The 18,427-nt window shown below is 55.0% G+C and overlaps 1 protein-coding gene across 12 annotated transcripts in view; it reads right to left on the reverse strand.

Annotated features, from left to right (window-relative positions):
* Window positions 1-705: 705 nt before the first annotated feature.
* IGSF9B (immunoglobulin superfamily member 9B) overlaps window positions 706-18,427 on the reverse strand; it is a 47,448-nt gene continuing 29,726 nt past the window's right edge. For 4 of the 12 annotated variants that reach the window (XM_055273822.2, XM_055273821.2, XM_055273815.2 and 1 more), the window contains 9 exons: window positions 17,283-17,509; window positions 16,368-16,452; window positions 14,119-14,280; window positions 13,728-13,773; window positions 11,344-12,999; window positions 10,630-10,709; window positions 9,862-9,907; window positions 3,519-3,640; window positions 706-940 (listed from right to left, as the gene is read on the reverse strand). In XM_055273822.2, coding sequence (XP_055129797.1) covers window positions 732-940; window positions 3,519-3,640; window positions 9,862-9,907; window positions 10,630-10,709; window positions 11,344-12,999; window positions 13,728-13,773; window positions 14,119-14,280; window positions 16,368-16,452; window positions 17,283-17,509 — 2,633 coding nt within the window. In that variant the 3' untranslated portion in view covers window positions 706-731. Of the gene's footprint in view, window positions 941-3,518; window positions 7,434-9,861; window positions 9,908-10,222; window positions 10,710-11,343; window positions 13,000-13,727; window positions 13,774-14,118; window positions 14,281-16,367; window positions 16,453-17,282; window positions 17,510-18,427 lie in introns of those variants that run through there. The other 8 variants (XR_008656823.2, XM_055273816.2, XM_055273817.2 and 5 more) reach the window with 8 other exon arrangements.

Here is an 18,427-nt window from a genome sequence, read left to right on the forward strand (position 1 = left end):
TGCTGAACCCCCATAGAAGGCAGCCGGGAATCACAGCAAGGCCCCATTTCTGCACACGGAGAATTCAGCTGAGAGACATGGATCTTGTTTTGGGGGAAAGAATCCCCCAAGACAGACGTCAGGCACCTGGCCAACGTGCAGCCAGCCCTGCTCATAAACCCCAACTGGCCACTGCCCTCCTCCTCCTGCCTCCACTGACCACAGAGAGCAACAGCACTTTGCCTCAATGTACATATATATATATATATATATATATACACACACACAGAGAGAAACCCACACTACAGACATATGCATCTGTATCTATATCTATATATATGTGGGGTGTGGAAGATGGACATTAAGTCCAGCCTTCTTCCAGGACTTGAAAAACTGAAACAGAAGCAGAAAGCAGTAAAAGCCATTGCTTTCCTCTTCACTTCCAAAGACATTGGAAGAGATGAGAAAAATCAACCTAGTGAAGCAGGGGGGCGGAGGGGAGGAGACAGGTGTTGCCCAGTCTCCAATCCACTTCCTGACCTCGACCCACAGGTGGAAGGTCTGCCCACCCTCCGTCCTGAAGACAGGTGGCCAGGATCTGAAGGGAGACACCCGCTCTGGCAAAAGAGGGGGCATGCAGGACAGAGGTCTGGGCCCCCCTTGGCAGGCGGAGGAGGACACACCCCCACACAGCGGCCCTCCCTGCCTGAGCCCAGCAACCTCTCCCCGGGGACACCTAGAGTGGGGTGGAGTCACAGCAAAGTGGCATGGCCTGGGTCATCGTGGTCCACACTGTTGAGAATCGCTGTCTGGTCTTCCGGAAGCTGGCGGTGGCACAAGTCTGAGAGCCGGGCAAAGGGGTCAGGACGAGAATGTCTCTTCTTCTTTCGGAGGCAGACAGCTTCATCGGGCCACAGAACCTGAGAGTTGGGAAGCTGCTGAGTCTGGGAGGCAGAACCGTCTAGGGAGAAAGGAAGAGGGACGCAAAAGAGAGGAGAAGCAAGCGGATGAAAAGGAAGCACGCAGCCCGCTCACCTTTTCCACCTGCATTTGTTCCGGGTTTCTAATGTTGAAACAAAGGAATCACCTGAGTTTACAGAGACCAGACTGAATTGCTGCAGAGAAACCACCTTCTTTTCCGCTAAGACAACCAGCAACCTGACCCTGCTCCTTTCACTGGAATAAGAGTTAAGAAAGTGGAATGGAGAGGATTTTCTTTCTCATTCATTTCTTTCTCAATCAGTCTACAAATATTTCTTTTAGTGCCTCTTGAGTACTAGGCATCATTCTAGGGACTGGGGATCAGGAAGGAACAGGCTGGGACTCAGGGCATCTTTCCCATCTGCCCCAAGCAATGACCGACTTTATACAAGATTTTAATCGCATGCAACAGTCAGGCCTTGACCCTTCCTGGACTGCCCGGGCCTCTCCTCTGCCTCATGGCCCTTCTGGAGATTAATCAGGAATGCCTTTGCTAGCTTCAAAGACTATGCATCCATGTGAGGGTGCAGAGGAAGAGAAAAACTGTCAAGACGTTAAAAATACAGAAATAAAATTCGCAGTTACCGAAAATACTACAAAGATAAAATAGGGTCAACTGAGGCACTACTCCACTCCTTAAAGGGTTAACACTTGAATTGCATCTTAAATTATGAGCCTCCCACAGATCTGAAGAAAAATTATTCCCAACAGAAGAAATGGCATGTGTGCAAGCCCCAAGTTAAGGGTAAATGTGGTGTGTCCCCGATACAGGAGGGAGGTCATCTCAGTTGGAAAAGAGTGAGGCAAGAAAGACAGGCAGGGCATCTAGAATCTGGAAATCTGTTCTGGTTACGATGGGAATCTGGTTACGATGGGAAGGTTTTAACCTGAAGTGTGTGTTTGTGTATGTGTGCACACGCCTGCACGTGTGTGTTCGTGACTGAAAGAGAGGATGCTGCTACGTGTCCTACAGTTCGCTGTGGTGGCTGTGTGTGGAGTCCACAGTGCGAGGTACGAGGATGGGGCTGGAACACCAGCCACGAGGTAGTGCAATAGTCAAGGTGGGACAGACAGTGACTCAGAACACAGAGTTGGCAATAGAGACAACAGAAAGTGGCCAGATTCAGGATATGTTGCAAAGGCTGAGGTAACAGGCATTACCTAGTGGGCTCGACATAAGATGTGAAGGCAAGGGAAGAATCTGGAGTCAAGGGGCCTGACACCCCAGTGGGTACGAGTGCTAGTGATTAAACTGAGGAAGAGCTGAGGAGAAGCAGACCTGGAGAGGCTGATCAATAAGTCTGCTTTAGACATCGTAAAGGTGTATGAAACACCCAAGTGCACATTCAGCTGCCAACTGGAAAAATGAGCCATGACCTCAGGGAAGGGACCTGGGCTAAAGACAGACATTTGGAGGATGCCACACAGAACTGGTAACAGGACCACTGCCATCAAAACAAGAGAGAATGCGGGTCTCTGATGTGACTTTTTTTGCAATAAAGAAATATATGTTATACATATATAAAAAATATATATTGATGGGTCTTAAATGGGTTAAGAATAGGCTTAAATTGGTTGAAAATGCAGCTTTGAGCTCCAGTTTCTAACCCAAGCCCTAAAAACATCATTTTCTTTTTCTCTGCCTCAGTATTTCCATCTGTAAACAGAAAGTGTACTAGTACCAGCCAAAGGCTAAGTGATCATAAGTGATCACCGTCTCCCAGAGATTCGTGGGGCTTTGAATTTCTGTATAACACTCTCCCATAATCCTGTCTATAAACAGAGTTACTCTACAACAGTTATCAAAGCTCTGCAAAGCAACTGTTCAGCACTCTTCCTTGACAGCCTGCCACAACACTCCTAAAACCATTCACGAAAAGAGGGTTTTTAACAAATATTAAAGAATTTTCTAGTCTTAAAGAGGGCTAAATTCGTTTTGCACTCAGAAGCTACCTATCCCTGCTAGATACACATCGGACAGACTTCGATAGAGACGCCCTCTCTGTGGGGTAAGGAGGCTTCACTCCATCTCACTGAGAAGGGTGTAGCCAACCTGCAGAGGCTGGGCCCAGGCTGCAATGTACCCTGACCTCCACATGGGGTCCCGTCATGCCTGTGTTCACTAGAAGGCCTGAAATGATAGAGGGGAAGTAAGTAAAGAGATAGAGTTATGTGCAAGGTGAAATGCAGAGTGGAAAAATATATCTGTACTATTTGTGTTGTTTGAAAACACACTAAAACAATAGGATACATTTTCTGAAGCTGTAGGCACAGAAAAGTTTCCGAAGGCACACATGCTGAAAACGACAGTTCTCCGGGTGAGTGGAAACAAATTGCGAGGGCAATCAGATAGATTCCCCTTATCTTTCTCATTTTGTATATGAAAATTATGTTTGCGTATTGTTTGAAAAATAGCGTTAAAAAAGAAACAAAGGACAAGACAAGCTTGTGGATTCCATTCTAGAGGAAGCCCAAGGCTGGGACCCTGAGCTCAATAACCCTCCTGACAACAGCAACGCAAGGTGGGAGGAGCGGGGTGGGCGGTGCCCATCATTTACCGGATCGTTTTTTTGACTTCGAAGAGCCCTTGGATGACTTTTTGGGCTTCTTTATCCGTTGGTATTTCAGAGCCTCCAGCCTCTCAGGTGCAGCAGCATTCCCGGGTGCAGTTGCAAGTGTTCTGGAAAGGACAACCAGAGAGCCACAGGTCAGCTCCCGGATGTGTGAGGCCTTGGAAGAGGGGCTGGAAGAAAGCCAAGTAGCTGACCCGTAGCAGGACAGAGTTCAGTCCTACACAGCCCAAGGTGCCCACGATGGCTCCATGACACCTGCCTTTCTATTGCTCCTGGAAAGAAGAAAACCCAGCAGAAAGCTCCAGGAGCGTGGCCCACCTCGGATGGAGACCACCCTGCAGAGCAGTCAGGAGACCCTAGCAAAGGGAGAGAGACTTTAACAGGAAGCCCTTCCCGTGTAACTCAGGCTGGGGTGCGTTTAGTGTCAGCGCCAGAAGCAGGCTCAACGTCTGGAGTTCCTAGAAATCACCACAATCAAGACCTTTGAATGGAAAGTAAAAGGGCACATTAGGGCAGGGGGCAAGCAGCTCCCATCCCCGTGAACCATCCTCCATCTCCAGAAAAGGGGGTGCTAAGTGAGAAACCCGACCTCCAGTGAGACAGGCTGCACAAAACCCAGCCTCGCCAGCTTCTTCTCCTGCAGCTGCAAGATTCCCACAGAACAGCAGCAGCTAACAGCAACGAATACCTGTCATACACCAGCATTTTCAGGGCAGTGTCCCCTCGACCCTGCAGACTAGGCTCAGCTCTCCTCGGCCATGTAAGAGAACAGGAGAAGGTGGCAGGAGATGACGGCAGAACAACCAAATCTGGTAGCCTCCCAGAGCCCTTGTTGTCTGTAACAAGAATGTGGTGAACCTCTGTATTTTAGGATTCGACAGAGAAACGAGGCTGTTGGAACAGAAGAACACGTGTACTGGCCTCTCTTCCTGCATCCCGATTGTCACTTGCCTGGTGGATCAACTGCACGGTTAGGACACGGTCCACAGTCTGGCCACACCTGTGCAGCAGCCCAGGTACACAAGGGAGCCAAGAGGGCTGAGAGGAGGGGCAGTCTGTGACACTCAGTGCATATTGGAGAGAATCTTTCAAGAGTCATAAAAGAGGAAAACCTAGAAGACACGTTCTCAATGCCATTTCTTCTCAAAGTAACCCAACTTGGAGCCTGAGGAATGAAGGGGAAAGAGAAAGAGACAGGTCACTCTGTCTTCCCACCAGCGTTGGCATTAGCACATGATCAGAGAAGCAAGGATGCTCTGGGGCCACGGCGGACGGGCGTGCCTTGCTCTTCTTCTCCTGGAGCCCCCAACTCCCTCCCCTATCTCCATCGCAAACAGTTTTTGGAAAGTCCTGATTAAAAGAGGTAGGACAGACAAGGCTGTGAGGGCAAAAGAAGACCCCAAAGGTCAGCAAGCAGTCTGAGGTTAAAAAAAAAAGTGTTAAGAGGGATACGAAGCCTGCAGCCTCTTCTCCCCAACATCAAATATCTTGGCAGCGAGGCGGGAAGAGGAGACTTACACACTAATTGCAGACAAGCCTCTGGTCTCTGGGGTTTCCTGCATGCACTGGCAATGCAGTGACCTCCATCTTCCCAGGCGATGTCATCATCCTCTAGTCCTTTAGTCCATAAAGTTTCAAAAGGCTCCCTCAAAGTTCAGGTCAGGGTCAACCTCTTGACTTTCCATAGCCCCTGACAGCAGAGCTAAGAAGGCCACACAGGGTCCCTTAGGTGCACACACAGGCACACACAGCCCTCTCGTGAAGAAGTGGCCAAACATGCCAGTCTACCCAGAGATATCCCGTAGTGCAGCAGCAGCTGGGAAGGAAGTGGGAAGGCAGACAAAGGGTGCCGGTGCCCGGGCGGGAGGGAGCACACCTTTCCAGTGTAGATGGCACATCCTCACCCCTTCTCATCCTCGACTGAGGCTTCTTCATGCTGCCTAGAAGGAAAGTTAATGTGAATCCACCTGTTCAGTCGATCTCTGTCTCCTGGCCGGCCTCTTCAGGAGGACCACACAGGGTGAGCGACGTGTGGTCAGGGGGGCGCATGACCAGCAAGAACAGTGCTCTCCAACGTCATCCAGGGCGACCGCTAAGGCACAAGAGAAACTGGTGCAGGGTGCCCTGAAAACTGTTAGGGATTCTTCAAGCCAGATGAAACTTCCAGGGGTGATATGATGGTTAGAATCAACATCTTACCACTGTTGTCATTTTTATCATCTAGCATTGATTTACCACTTACCACAGCAGGCACTGCTGTACAGTAACTGCCTGTAATCTCTACAGCAAACCTGAGAGGTAGCTACTATAATGCCCCCATTTTTCAGATGGAGACACTGACGTTTAGAGGTAAGCAACCTGTCGAATAATCCAGTCATCGTGGGACAGAGCCAAGACTCTTAACATTAGGCTCACCTCTCAACTGCCCTTCCAGCGTCTTCCCAATCAACACAGGTATAGCAGCTACAAAGAAGAAAAGCATGGCATCCCCGCCACACCTGAGAAATAGATCTGCCTTGCAACGTACTTGAGGCTAGCACTGACATTCTGTGCTTTGGTGGAACAGCCCCAGTAAGACAGACCAGGGCTGGAGAGGAGCCTGCTTAAGTTGTATCTTCAAGCAAAAATTCCCAAACAGTAATGATCCAGTGACCAGAAGCACTTGAGAAACAGCCAAGCTCCAGCCCTTCCAGGATACCTGCTGTCCACCTGTTTAGCTCTGGGCTCAGCACCAAAGCATAGCCACAGGACAAAAGAAGGCTCTGGACACACCAAGACCCTCACCCAATGCAGGAGGAAAAAACAAAAGCTGGTGTCTGGCAGAACAAGAGGGAGGAAGCGGGGCAGGCAAAATGAGTCTATTTTTGGCACATGGTACAGAAAAGACGCATAGAATGTGACCTAACAGACTTTACCAACAGCATGGAAAGCCCTGTGCAATCGAATTGCCTCCCTGTTTTAGGAAGGTGACCACGTTTGTTGCCAACGCCCGCCCCACCTGGGGCCCTTCGGTCATGGAGCTCTTGGTACCAATGTCTCATGGGAAGCTTCAGTGAAACACTCCATCCTATCCCCGGAATTCAGCTGTCAGGTAAATCTAAGTTTGATCCATAGATGATGCCATTACACCAGAAGCCAGTCCTGGGCTCTCCAAGAATTTAAGGTCACAGCTCTCTTCCCAACCAGCCTATACTGTTCTAAAGCATGCAGGAATGCTACGAACCCTGGGGCTCCCTTCTTCCAGGAAGTCAGGGGGTTGCTGTAAGATGAGGGCCTCAAAGCCTTCGCACAGAGGTGTTTTTTGCAGTACAGAACTACCAACAATTGCCTGGAACTTACTTCTCTCTCTCTCTTTTTTTTTTTTTTTTTTGAGACAGGGCCTCTGTCGCCCAGGCTGGAGTGAAGTGCCGCAATCTCGGCTCACTGCTGCCTCGACCTCCCCAGCTCAGATGATCTTCCCACCTCAGCCCCGCAAGGAGCTGGGACTATAGGCATGTGCCACCATGCCCAGCTATTTTTTGTATTTTTTTGTACAGACAGGGCTTCACTATGTTGCCCAAGCTGCCCTCCTTGGCTTCCCAAAGTGCTAGAATAACAGGCATGGGCCACCGCACCCAGCCAACACTATTTCTCTCTTTTCAAAAAATCCATACAAAACCCAAATCATGACCAGGTAGCCCAGGAGGTCTTATTTGCTTAGCTCTCAGCTTATCCAGAAGCGCTGGGAAAAGATGCAGCCAGGTCAAAGTGGAGGCCTCAGGACAGGGAAAGTCAAAACCCGCTGCATATTTCCTTAGCTCAGCGCGCCCAGGAGCTGACCATTATGACCCTGTTCAGGTGTTCCCTGGCCAACAGGCTGAAGCAGTGGCTTGATGGGCATTTTCCTTCTCTTCTAATCACCTGAGAGCAAACACCACCTGCCTGATTATACACTGATGGAGGCAGGGGAAAGCCACTCACAGACGGGCCATAGCAAGGGAAAGGGTGGGCCCCCTGCAGGAGTCTGCAGGTCTGAGCCCACCCCGCTGACCACAAGATGGAACCCTTCTGTAGGGCCAGGCTCAGACCAGTGCTCTGCCTCAGAACCTGGCAGAGGCTTGTTTCCAAAGGGGCCCCTTCCTACAGCTGACCCAGGACAGGGGCCACTCCGTGCTCCGGACCCACCTGCCTCCCTGCGGTGACAGTCAGCCTGAACGGGAAAGGGAGTGGAAGGAGAGGTGAGGACAGGGCATCACTAGGCTCAGACGGGAGCTAAGAATTGGCTCGGCCTCCCCAAAGTCCTCAGAACGGACAGGTCCACGCAATACAACTCCCCATGTTGAGAAGAGAGTTGGGAAGAGGAGAAAAAAAGGGAGAGAGAAAAGAGGAGAGGCAAGGGCAACAACTACATATGGACAAAAGGAACAGGAGAGGAACTGAAGGGAAAAGAAACAGTGAGAACGCACGTGGACAAGAGCTGTCACAACTTCTCCAAGCAAGACCAAGAGGGCACACATGCAAAGGTGCAGCATGGAGACAGCATCTGAACAGAGCCTGCATCTCCCCAGGGCCCAGCAGCCATACCGGGGAGGCTCCCAGCAGGCAGGAGAGGCCAGCACCGAGGGGCTGACTCAGGATGGGAGGGTCTCCTTCTCCTAGGCTGGGGATGCTGGCCAGGCCCGGGAGAGAAACGATGGTCCCTCACCGCTGCCCCTGGTTTCTGGGTTTGCCACAGCAGTGAAAGGAGAGCGGGCTTCTCATGGATCTGGCATAGTGGGAACACTGGGAAACGGGAGGGTCAACGGAGTTGAGTGAAGGGGCGAGGAGTAACACATGACAGCGGAGTCTAGGAATTTCCAGGAGCTGGGGTGAGAGCTAGTCTAGGGTTCCCACACCTCCGGGGGCTGTGGAGGAGTCAGCTGGGACAGGGAGGGAGCTGGGGAAGGTGGAAGTCCAGTGGGTCTCTGGCCGCAGGAGGGCCCCGGAGCAGGTGAGCTCATAAACGCTGCCTGACAGCCCTCACACTCACCCTATGCCAGACAGCCTCACCCACAATTCCAGGGCCTCTGGGCTGCTGACAGTTTTATAGCCACAGATGGTAAAGAAATGTCAGGGCAGTCCTCTTTATGGAGGCCACTCTTAGGACTGAATGAGAATTATAACCCTGGTTAGGAAAATGAATCTCCCTTGATATCTCTAGGTGGGGAAGGCACCTGTCTCCTTCTCGCCTGGAAAGCCAGAAGCACCTGGACGGGAGGCTCGCTGTCTCCCATGCAGGTGCCCGATGCCTGTGTGTGCCCAGGCACAGGGCAGAGGGTCCGCGGCGAGAGGCAGCACCTTGTCAGGCTACTGTGAGAGGGAGCGAGCTTTGGGTGGCCCTGAGTCTCTGTGAGGGACTCAAAGGCTCCCTGAATGCCCAAGTTCCTTTAGCTTCCACCTGGAAGGACACTCAGGGAGAGGCTGACTGCGGGGGCAGGGGGAGGGACACAGTGCTGGTCCCTGGGGGTTTCACTTCTTTCCAGCTCAATGCCTGTCTGCCCAGGGGAAGCCTGCCCCCTCCCCTAAGAGGTCTTCCTAAGACCCTTTCCCTACAGTGTGACCCAGGGAGGTCGACAAGGCTACAACAGGGATCTTGAAAGCAATGTGGACCCAAGGGCTAGGTCACATTTCAGTCCTGTGACTACCAAGGTCAGGCTGCAGAAGTCAAGGAGCACAGGGGAGTGATGACATTTTCCTACAAAGCCCCACAGGACTGCAGGGACCTGACCCTGCAGAGGACCCCACTGTCAGGGAAGAAGTGGGGCTCATCCCAACCTTGTGCTCCTCGAGAGAGCCTAATACCACGAAGATCTCAAGAAGCTGGTGAGGGGCCAGCCACCCCAGGAGAAGGGATGCTATGCCTGGGGCTGCTGGGAGAATAGGGTGCGGGGGGTGGGGGGCTCTTCCTGGATGTCAGAGGGGCCCCAGAGAGGTCCCCAAGGGTACAGAGATGCAAAGCAGATCTCAGGCGTTCTGGGCCCCTTCGGGGTGCATGCAGGGCCCCAGGGCTTCTGTGGGAGGCCCTGGGTGTACTGGCAGCAGGCTGGCGAGGCGTCGGAGTGAGAAGAGCCGCAGGGGGCTCTAGAGGGGCCGGACATGGGGGGGGTGGGGGGCAGAAGCGGCAGCTAGGCGGTGCCGAGCGTGGCTCGATGTGGGGAACCCAGAAGCCATGGGGATCGAGGAGCGGCAGCGGCCACCCCACGGGGCGGTGAGGGGACATGGTTTGGATCCCCTGTCCAGGAAGCAATGGCCCGGCCGAAGCCCCGTCCGCCTGCCCGCCCCCGCCCGCCCAGCCGAGGAGCTCCCTTACCTATTGAGCTGAGGAGAGGCTTGTCTCGACAACACTGCCCAGATAGCTGAGATCAATCAGAAACAAAGCAGTTATCAACACCGGCCGGGGGGCACCGCCCACGCACACCCAGAGGGAAGCAGGGAGGGGCACAGCGAGCACCGGAGAGGCGAGGCCGGAGCGTGGGGGAGGGAGGAGGAGAGAGACGGAGACCCAGACACGATGGAAGGAAGCAGATGAGCTGAGCGCGCACAAAGCACAGACAGGGCACCTCCCGCGCACAGGCGGCGGCTGCGGCTCCTGCACCTCCCTGCGCCCTAAGCCCCCACCCCCTTCATCGGCCCCGGAGCAGCCCGCGGTGGGGCTGGGGGTGGGAGGTGACCTTGTACTTCCAGGTACCAGGGAGGGTGGGGGACGGGGCAGGGGGAGGGCGCTGGGCTCCCTCCTCCTCGACCACCTCCCATCCTGCCTTCCACCAGGCCAGCCTCCTCTGGAACTCTCTGCTCCCTCCACAGGCGGCTACATCAAGAAGAGAGACCAAAGGACGGAGCCAGAGAGAGAAAGAGAGAGAGAAGAGGGCGGGGGGACGGGGTATCCAGGGGCACTACAGAGGCGTGGCCGGCTCTTCCGAGCAAGTCGGGTCAACCCAAAGACGAAGGTGAGGAAGGAAGGCAGGAGAGAGAAAGACTGACTGGAGAAGGAAGGAGGGGCAGGGGGAGGAGGAGGGGGGACGGCAGGGGAGAAGGATGAGAGAAGAAGAGGCACAGACAGGTGTCCAGGCTCTGGTACCTGGAATACCAGCTGCTAGTTTAGAGAGTGCTCTCCCAGGCGGGCTGGTCGCGGGAGCTTGTCTGTCTCTCTGCAGCTTCCTGCGAGGTATACAGGTGGGGGTGGGGGATGTGTCCTGCACATGGTCACAAGGCCTGACACTTTTCTCTGGGCCTCCAGGAGAGGCTGAGGAGGGGGCTGGAGTCCGGCGCTCACTAGGGCTGCTAAGGGCCAGGAGTTTGGGAACAGGAGGCCCCTGGCCTGGTGGCCTAGAGAAGTCAGGCTCCGGGGTCCTGCTTAGCAAGGAGGAGGGGCCGGGGAAGAAAAGGAGGCCAGACACGAGGTGTGTGGGCAACCCCAGGACCACTGCCCGATGCCAGGACCACAGGGACTCGGAGAGCCATCAACTCCAAGAGGGACGGGGTCCACCCCCGTGAGGGCACTCGCTGTGATCCGCCGCTCCCTGGTAGGTGGCGCGCCCGCTGACAGCTCAGGGCTTGCTGGAGAAGACGCCTCATGCTCCCGGCAGGGCACCTGGGCAGGTAGGCCCGCTCCACCCCAGCGACTGCACCCTGCCAATGCCGCGGCGGCCAGAACTCCTCTCCCGAGGGTTGCTGGTGCAGCATGTCCACACAAGCCCTGTCGCCGGGCGGATGGACGGGGTGGAGGGCAGGGCGAGGCGGGTGGGGAAGGAAGTTGACCAGGTGCGGGTGGCGGAAGAGGCGGCGCACTCACCCTGAAGTAGGTAACGTGGGTGGTGGGGGCTCTGGTCGGAGCAATTCCTCCCCCGTCCTTCGAGGGGAGGGCGTCTGTCCAAACACGTCCAAGCTGTCCCCAGGCCCAGCAGGGGCGGGGCCGGGTGGAGGGGAAGGGTAGCCTGTGGCCAGTGTGGTGAAGCCCATGGCGGGCCGGTAGCTGGGACTCCCACTGCGGCTGCTCTGGGAGGGGGAGCCTGTGGACGGCGTAGACTTTCGAGAGAAGCTGACGGCGGCCGGCGGCTGCAGGGTGATCTCTGACATCTCCGCCTGCTGCAGGAGGCCCGGGCGAGGCCGGGCACGGGCGGCGAGCTCAGGGGAGCCAGTGCGGGAGCTGAGGGGGCTTTGGGTCAGAGGTGAGAGCCGGGAAGGCTGTAGCACCACTTGATGTAAACTGGGCTCGGCGCGCCTGGCCTGCCGGGGGCTAGGCCGGGGCCGGGGCTGGGGCTCATACCACCGGGTGTCCAGGCCAAATGTGCTGGGGCCGCCGTGCGCCCCCGGCTCAGCCGGCTCGGGGTAAGGCAGCACAGGTATGCCCATGCCTTGGCTTGTATGTCGCAGCTGCCCTTGGCTTACCAGAGGTTGCATAGGTCTGTCCTGCCACTTGGCGGCGGGGGGCGCTGGGGCAGGGCCCCTGCCGGGCGACTTGCCTGCCCAACCCTTCGGTGCCTCCAGAGACAGGATGCCCGGGTAGGCCGCGGGCACCTGCAGGGAGGTGGGGGGCAGTCCTCGGGGGAGGCCGGCCTTGGGCTGCAGACTCTCGGGCACATCACAGGGTGGCAGCTGGTGGGGGAACATCATTGCTGGAGTCTCCAGCCCCCCGAAGGGGAATTCTGGCCGGCCCCAGGGCTCAGGGGAGCGCCCTCCTGTAGGTGTCTGAGTCAAGGGCAGCGTGCTGTTGGAGGCATTCTCTCCATTCTCCTCGGGGATGGGGGGGTGGCCAAAGGGCCCCTCGGTGGGCAGGGGCGGGGATGACATGACGGAGCTCAGGGGGCTGCCCACTTCTGGCACGTAGAACGGGGGCGGCTCCACCTCCCCAGGGCTGCTGCTGCTGAGGTACCCATAATACTGGCCATGGTGGAAGGGCCGGGGGGCAGGGGGCCGGGCCTGGCCTGTGGCCTGAAGCCGACCTTCCAGGCCACCGGGGCCCTCCAGCCCGCGGGGCTGGAACCGAGGGCTGTATGCTGGTGGTGGCAGGTAGGACTCCTGGCTGGATGACAGAGGGGTGAGCTGGGACTTCAGGGCGGCCACAGATGTGGGCACCAGTGGATCCTCGTTCTCCTCGTCCGACTGGCGGAACTCGGGGTACATGTCCGTCTCCTCGGCGAAGGGGAAGCCCTCGATGCGCCTGCTCTTCAGCGAGGGCTCCATCTCGGCAGGGTCCATCACGAAGCGGCCGTCGGGGCCTCTGCTGATGAGCTCGATGGGCGTGGTGGCCTCCGCCTCGGCCTCCGCCTTGGCCACGCTGTACTTCTTGCTGCTGATGGCCCGCTTGGTCTTCTTGTACAGCGACAGCTCCTTCTCGCGGGTAGGGCTCAGCATCCTCTTGGCCGCGGGCTGGCCCTGGTCGTCTGAGGATTCTGACGGTGCCCGGAGCGTGCGGATGCTCTCGGGGCTCACCTTGCCAGAGGACAAGCTGCAAGGAGGAGCGAGAGCCGGAAGGGGATGAGGTGGGGCAGTGTGCTGGCCAGGCCTTCCTTTCCCTCTCTCGGCAACCACCCAGCACCCAGGATCCTCATGCTCAAGAAAACTGGCTGCATATCGTGGTGTGAAATGCTTTGACCAACTCTCCACTGTCTGGACGTGCATGCTCCTTTTTTTTTTTTTTTTTTTTTTTAAAGACAGGGTCTTGCTGTGTTGCCCAGACTGGTCTTGAACTCCTGGCCTCAAGCAATCCTCCTGCCTCAGCCTCCCAAAGCGCCAGGATTACAGGTGTTAGCCGCCGTGCCCGGCCCCCCGCCATCATCCATCTTTCCAGTGAACACCCCCCTCTTCACTTTTGTACTGACCTGCCCCCTCTCTGCTGTGCTCTAAGCACACCTCCAGCTTCATTCCCCTCTTTTCAAGACAAGCAAGCTCACTTTAGTATCAACTTAAGCAACACATATTAAGGAGGCAAATCTGCTAGGGTGGGAAAACACTAAAGAAATACATTCCAAGGCTGAAGAGAAACTGATTACTGGCTAATTTGGATCATCTGCACTGCCACTCCCTCTACCAGTGTGGACAACTTACAATTAACACACAGGTCAATCAAGAAGAAATGGTTTAGCAACACTGAGATGGGGCTGGGTAAAGCGAGCGGTCTACCTACGCGCCCCCTGCCATGAACAGCACAGTTCTCCCGGGATCAGAGACACTTACGGAGACTCCAGGCTCTTCCTGCAGTGGGTGATGGAGAGTGGAGGGTCTGGAAGGAAAGAGAAGGGGAGAGGCTGCTGAGGCCAAGCCAGCAAGCACGCAGCACGCTCATCTGCAGGGGCTGACGGGGCTGGAGCACCACCGCACAGGGAAGGAGCTGCTCACAGTGGGCATCTTTGGCCCCTGCCTTCATGCTAGCTTGGGCCCCAGCAGCCTCTCCCCACCACTCCTGCTTCTTACCCCCACTTTCAATCAAGTCTCACTGGCAGCTCTACCCACAAGATCTCAATGTCCCTATTTCCAAGGGGGGCCGTGCTAAAAATGGTCCATCTCTCTTGATGGGGAGCATTTGAAACCGGGCCAGGGAGAGCAAGGGAAGGGGACAGACACCCACCTTTTTTGCGCTTGAGCTTACGCTTGCGCTGCTTGTTGACAAAGCAGGCAGCCAGGGTGCTGAACAGGATGGCAGCTGCCAAGAAGCAGATGGTAGCTACGATTCCCGCCAGCACAGGCCGCGCCAGCCCGTCCTCGGTCAGGTCCGGCTGCGGGAAGATCTCTGCAGGGAGGGTGGGGAGCACTCATGAGCCCATCCTTCCCCGGGACCTCACCTGCTCCGACCTTCAGCCCCCAAGTGTTTCATCCTGTCTTTGTAGAACAGACAGTATCAAGGCTCAGGCTCCAAGCTGAACTCTAGTACTGAAGAGGTTTGGATGGCGTCACGAAGAGGAAGAAGAGAGGAGAGTCTACAGAAGTCAATCTCTCCAGAGGGTGTAAAGAAGAAAACATCTATGCCTGTCCCCATGGGGATAATGACTTCAAGAGTAATCTATACTTATCTAGGGTTTTGCCTTCTGCAAAGCACCTTCATGCATGTTATCAGCTCTTCTCATGTTAACCCCATGAGCTACACAGAGCACACATACTGTTCTCATTCTCTAAATGAGAGAGCTCTGATCCACTGAGTTGGAGAGACCTGCTTATGTGGATATTGCCATCAGTGCCCAAACCAGAACGCAGCTGCCTGCCCCCAGTCTGGGATTTCCTGCCTCACACCATGGTGTCTCTACAAAAGGAGAGCCCAGGTGTGAAGGCAACTCGGGGATAAAATACTACTGCAGGAAGAGGGATTATTACTACAAAATTCAGATCTTCTCCCCTTCTAGCAAGGCATGCAACGTCCTGGAGATTCGCACACCCTGGTCATCTCAGGTACGGAAGTACCCTAGAGCCGGCAGGGACAGCAGAGATGAAGCCAAATCTCTCGTTTCACCATAAGGAGGTGAACGTCCTCCTTTCCTGCCCAAGTCTACAGAGCTCGTTATGACCGAGCCAAGACTAGACCCCAGCCTACCATCTTATACTCATAGGAAAGTTATGTCGCTAAGTGCCACTGCTTAGGTTCAGCAAAGGCAGAATCCGTAGATTGTAATGTATTTGGCCAGAATTCATTGCAGCATCGATAATAATAATGGATAAAAATAATCCAGATGATGCTGATTGTCTGAGGGGAAATGAAAGCTGCAGCCTTTGGAAATGGAGGACCTAATACAGGGAATGCTGAGGCTGCTGCCTCCTCCTTCCCCCGTGTGGAAGCGTCTGACGAGGCACATTTCCTGCCAGGAGCTGGCATAGAGCTACTGAGCACAGAACGGTCAGGGGTGGGCCCACACGACACCCCTTCTTCAGCTATAGCCTTGGATGCAAGTTCTTATCCCTGTTCCTCCAACTCTGAGTCTATTCCCCAGAGAGAAGTCAAGAAGGACTGTGGGTTCTGCTACCTGTAGGTCACAACTGTTTTTTTAAAGCCCGTTGGTGCCTAATGTATAAAGCAGAAATCGCACTCCACACCTGCCCCTGCTCTCGTGCTCCCTGCAGTGTGCCCACACCAGCACTTCCCCAACTCTACAAGTCCTGCTGCTTGAGCTCCTCAGACGAGGTCGCTGCCACCTGGTCCCAGGGGTCTCTGGGTAAGCGGTGCCCAAGGAAATGATGCCATCACTTGCTTATAAGCAAAAGCCTTTTCCCATACCAAGGAAACCCCTTCACTGGCGGAGGAACCTGCTATGTCTCAGGAACTATAGCTGGAGAGAAGATGTGTAGAAATGGGACCAAGGCCAAGAGAAAGAAAGATAAATGGAGAAAATGCTAGGGATTGGCTTTATTTAGCCTTAAAAATCTAGAGAGAGGAAGGAAGGAGGAAAACACCAAACAACAATTTTCCAAATAAAACCCACATAATTATAAAGAAGTCTATCACAAGCATTTGATAAACATGGTTGACCTGTTGTTTCCTCCGATTCACGGCCCCTCCCCCACAAGAGGAAACTGAAAATGTACAGCAAATAGCACTTCAATCAAGTCCTTTTTGACTACTATAATGAGAAGATTAGCTGAATTTCTTTCTGTGGCTGTCTTATACAAGTGTCAGAAACTCAGCTTCTGAGCTTCACGAAATAGCATGCATCATGGAAATAGGGGTCTGGTGGGCTTAAGAAAGGCTACGACTCGCGCAGCTGCAACCAGGCACCTCCTTAGTTTCCAATCCAGCCTCTCCTCGTGGAGTAGCCATTTCACAAAACGACCCCCATGCAGCTCTGGGACTTATGTCCCTATAGTTGCAAGAGCACCCTCAACCCAAAATACCTGTGCTGGAGACGCCGGCGATGTTGCTGGGCTCGCTGATCAGATCCTGCATGACGGCCAGAACCCGGAACTCGTACCACGTGTCCTACAGCCCCAGGGACAATACCCAGTCAGCCGAGGGACCTGAGATGACCACTGTCCCCACAAACACTCATCCTGCACACAGCCTTGCAAAGGGCAGGGCGCCCAAAGCACGGGAGGACTGCTAAGTGTCTAATGCTAAGTGATGGTAGCACTGGCCAATTGCTGTGGTGTAAACACTCTTACGATGGCTGACTTCAAGCTACGAACGTGAGGTCACCAAAAGCACTGGGAAGAGATATGTGCAACAGGCTCTCCAGGGCCACTGGGAGCTGACTCCAGCAACCACTATTAATAAATAAGTGTCCAGGAAGGAAGACAGAAAGATAGATGAGATTGTATCTTATGAAACCAGCTGCTTCCTCTCCCCAGCTAGATATCCAAGTTTAACGGGGCTACTGGAAAAACGGATAATGCACTTTCCTCCAGGGACTCTAAATTACTGGAGGAGGGTCCTTCCCTGGACAAACCTGGAAGAGAATTCTTCTTGGAATTTCTCTGCCTACCCCAGGTTAGGCTCAGCAAGGGGCCCCTTGCTCTGATTACACCTGCTTGGCTTCTCAGCCTGCCCTGCCCAGCTTGGGGTGGCACTGGGACCCTCAGTAGAACACAGGTCCCTGCTGCCCCAGAGCTGGCCCCGAGCCTGTGGACCATGATCTGAGGAGTCCAGGCCTTGGTATCGAGTCTGGGAGAATCCAGGACCAGTGGTGAGGTGGTACAGTATGTGGCTGGCCTCACACACCCAAAGTTGGTCACTCAAAGCTTCCAGTGCCTCTGGAGTCTTGTCGCTTCCAGGATTTGGGAAGCAGCAGCAAGGAAGAGCAACGCCCTCACCTGTGACAGACCCTTGGCAAGGAACTCTAAATCGGTGCCGGGGATGCCATCGTCGAGCATCTCCCAGCGCTCCGCGACGCGGAACTCCATGATGTAGCGGTCGATTGGAAAGCTGTGGTTGGCAGGCGGAAGCCAGGACAGGAGCACACCCTGCTGAGTCCGATTGGCTATGAGGCACCTCGGTGGGGTGACCAGCACCAGGGGTTCTGGAGTTGTAATAGGGAATGCTGCGGCGGGGGAAGGAGAAGAACCACAGCGCATCAGCAAGGCCCAGGGCGGCCACCGCGCTCCCACGCTCCTGTGCACATGTCAGGGCCCAGAGGGAAGCAGAGTCAGGGCCCGGGGGCCCAGGGCTTCAGGGTTCTGCCTTCAAAGTACGTCTAAAGAACATACATGAGGGAACCGTGTACTGCAAAAGGGAAGAGAAATGAGCACTATGGGGAAGGAGGAATAATTAAATGTCATCAAAGTATCTCCTGTGCTCTTCCAGGGAGCTAGGGATATCTTCCTTCTGACAGCACAGCCGTCGCTCTTTCCATTCCCTTCTTGGCCGGGGTTTGGGGGTCAACAGGAAGCCCCACAGAGGTGCCAAGGACTGGGGGTGAGCATCCCAGACTGCTGTCCACCTTGGCGGCCGCTCAGGAGCGGATTCTGGGAAAGGGGCTGGAGTCGCGCCACCCACACCACCTAGGAAAAGCCTGTTCACAGCGGCCCTTCCTCTGGCTCCAGAGCAAACACAACTGTGGCCAGGCAGGGAGGAGTATGAGGCTGCCTCCAGGAAGGTGGCCTGGAAGACTCCACGGCGGGAGGCACCCACATGCCTACCGCCCAGTGAGGCTGGGGCCAAAGGCAAGAACGGGCAGGCGCTGCCAAGGAGGGAGGATGCCCAATCTCCCCTGAAAGCCGCAGAAGCGGCAAACATGTGGCCTGACGAGGAAAGAAAAAATTCTAAGTGTCTTTCTTCCACCTGAAAAAGCAACAGGAATTCGGCCAACAGCACTCTGATGCGGGAACAGCAAACCCCACAGAGACCACAACACATCCTCACGGGGATGTCAGACGACACAGCTCTGCGGCGCACTCAGCAAGGTTCCCGGCCGGCAGGAGACCAACTGCTAGCTGCCTGGGCCGCCGCCCCTACCACC

The sequence above is a fragment of the Symphalangus syndactylus genome, chromosome 3 (genome assembly GCF_028878055.3).
Source record: "Symphalangus syndactylus isolate Jambi chromosome 3, NHGRI_mSymSyn1-v2.1_pri, whole genome shotgun sequence".
NCBI classification, from domain to species: Eukaryota; Metazoa; Chordata; class Mammalia; order Primates; family Hylobatidae; genus Symphalangus; species Symphalangus syndactylus.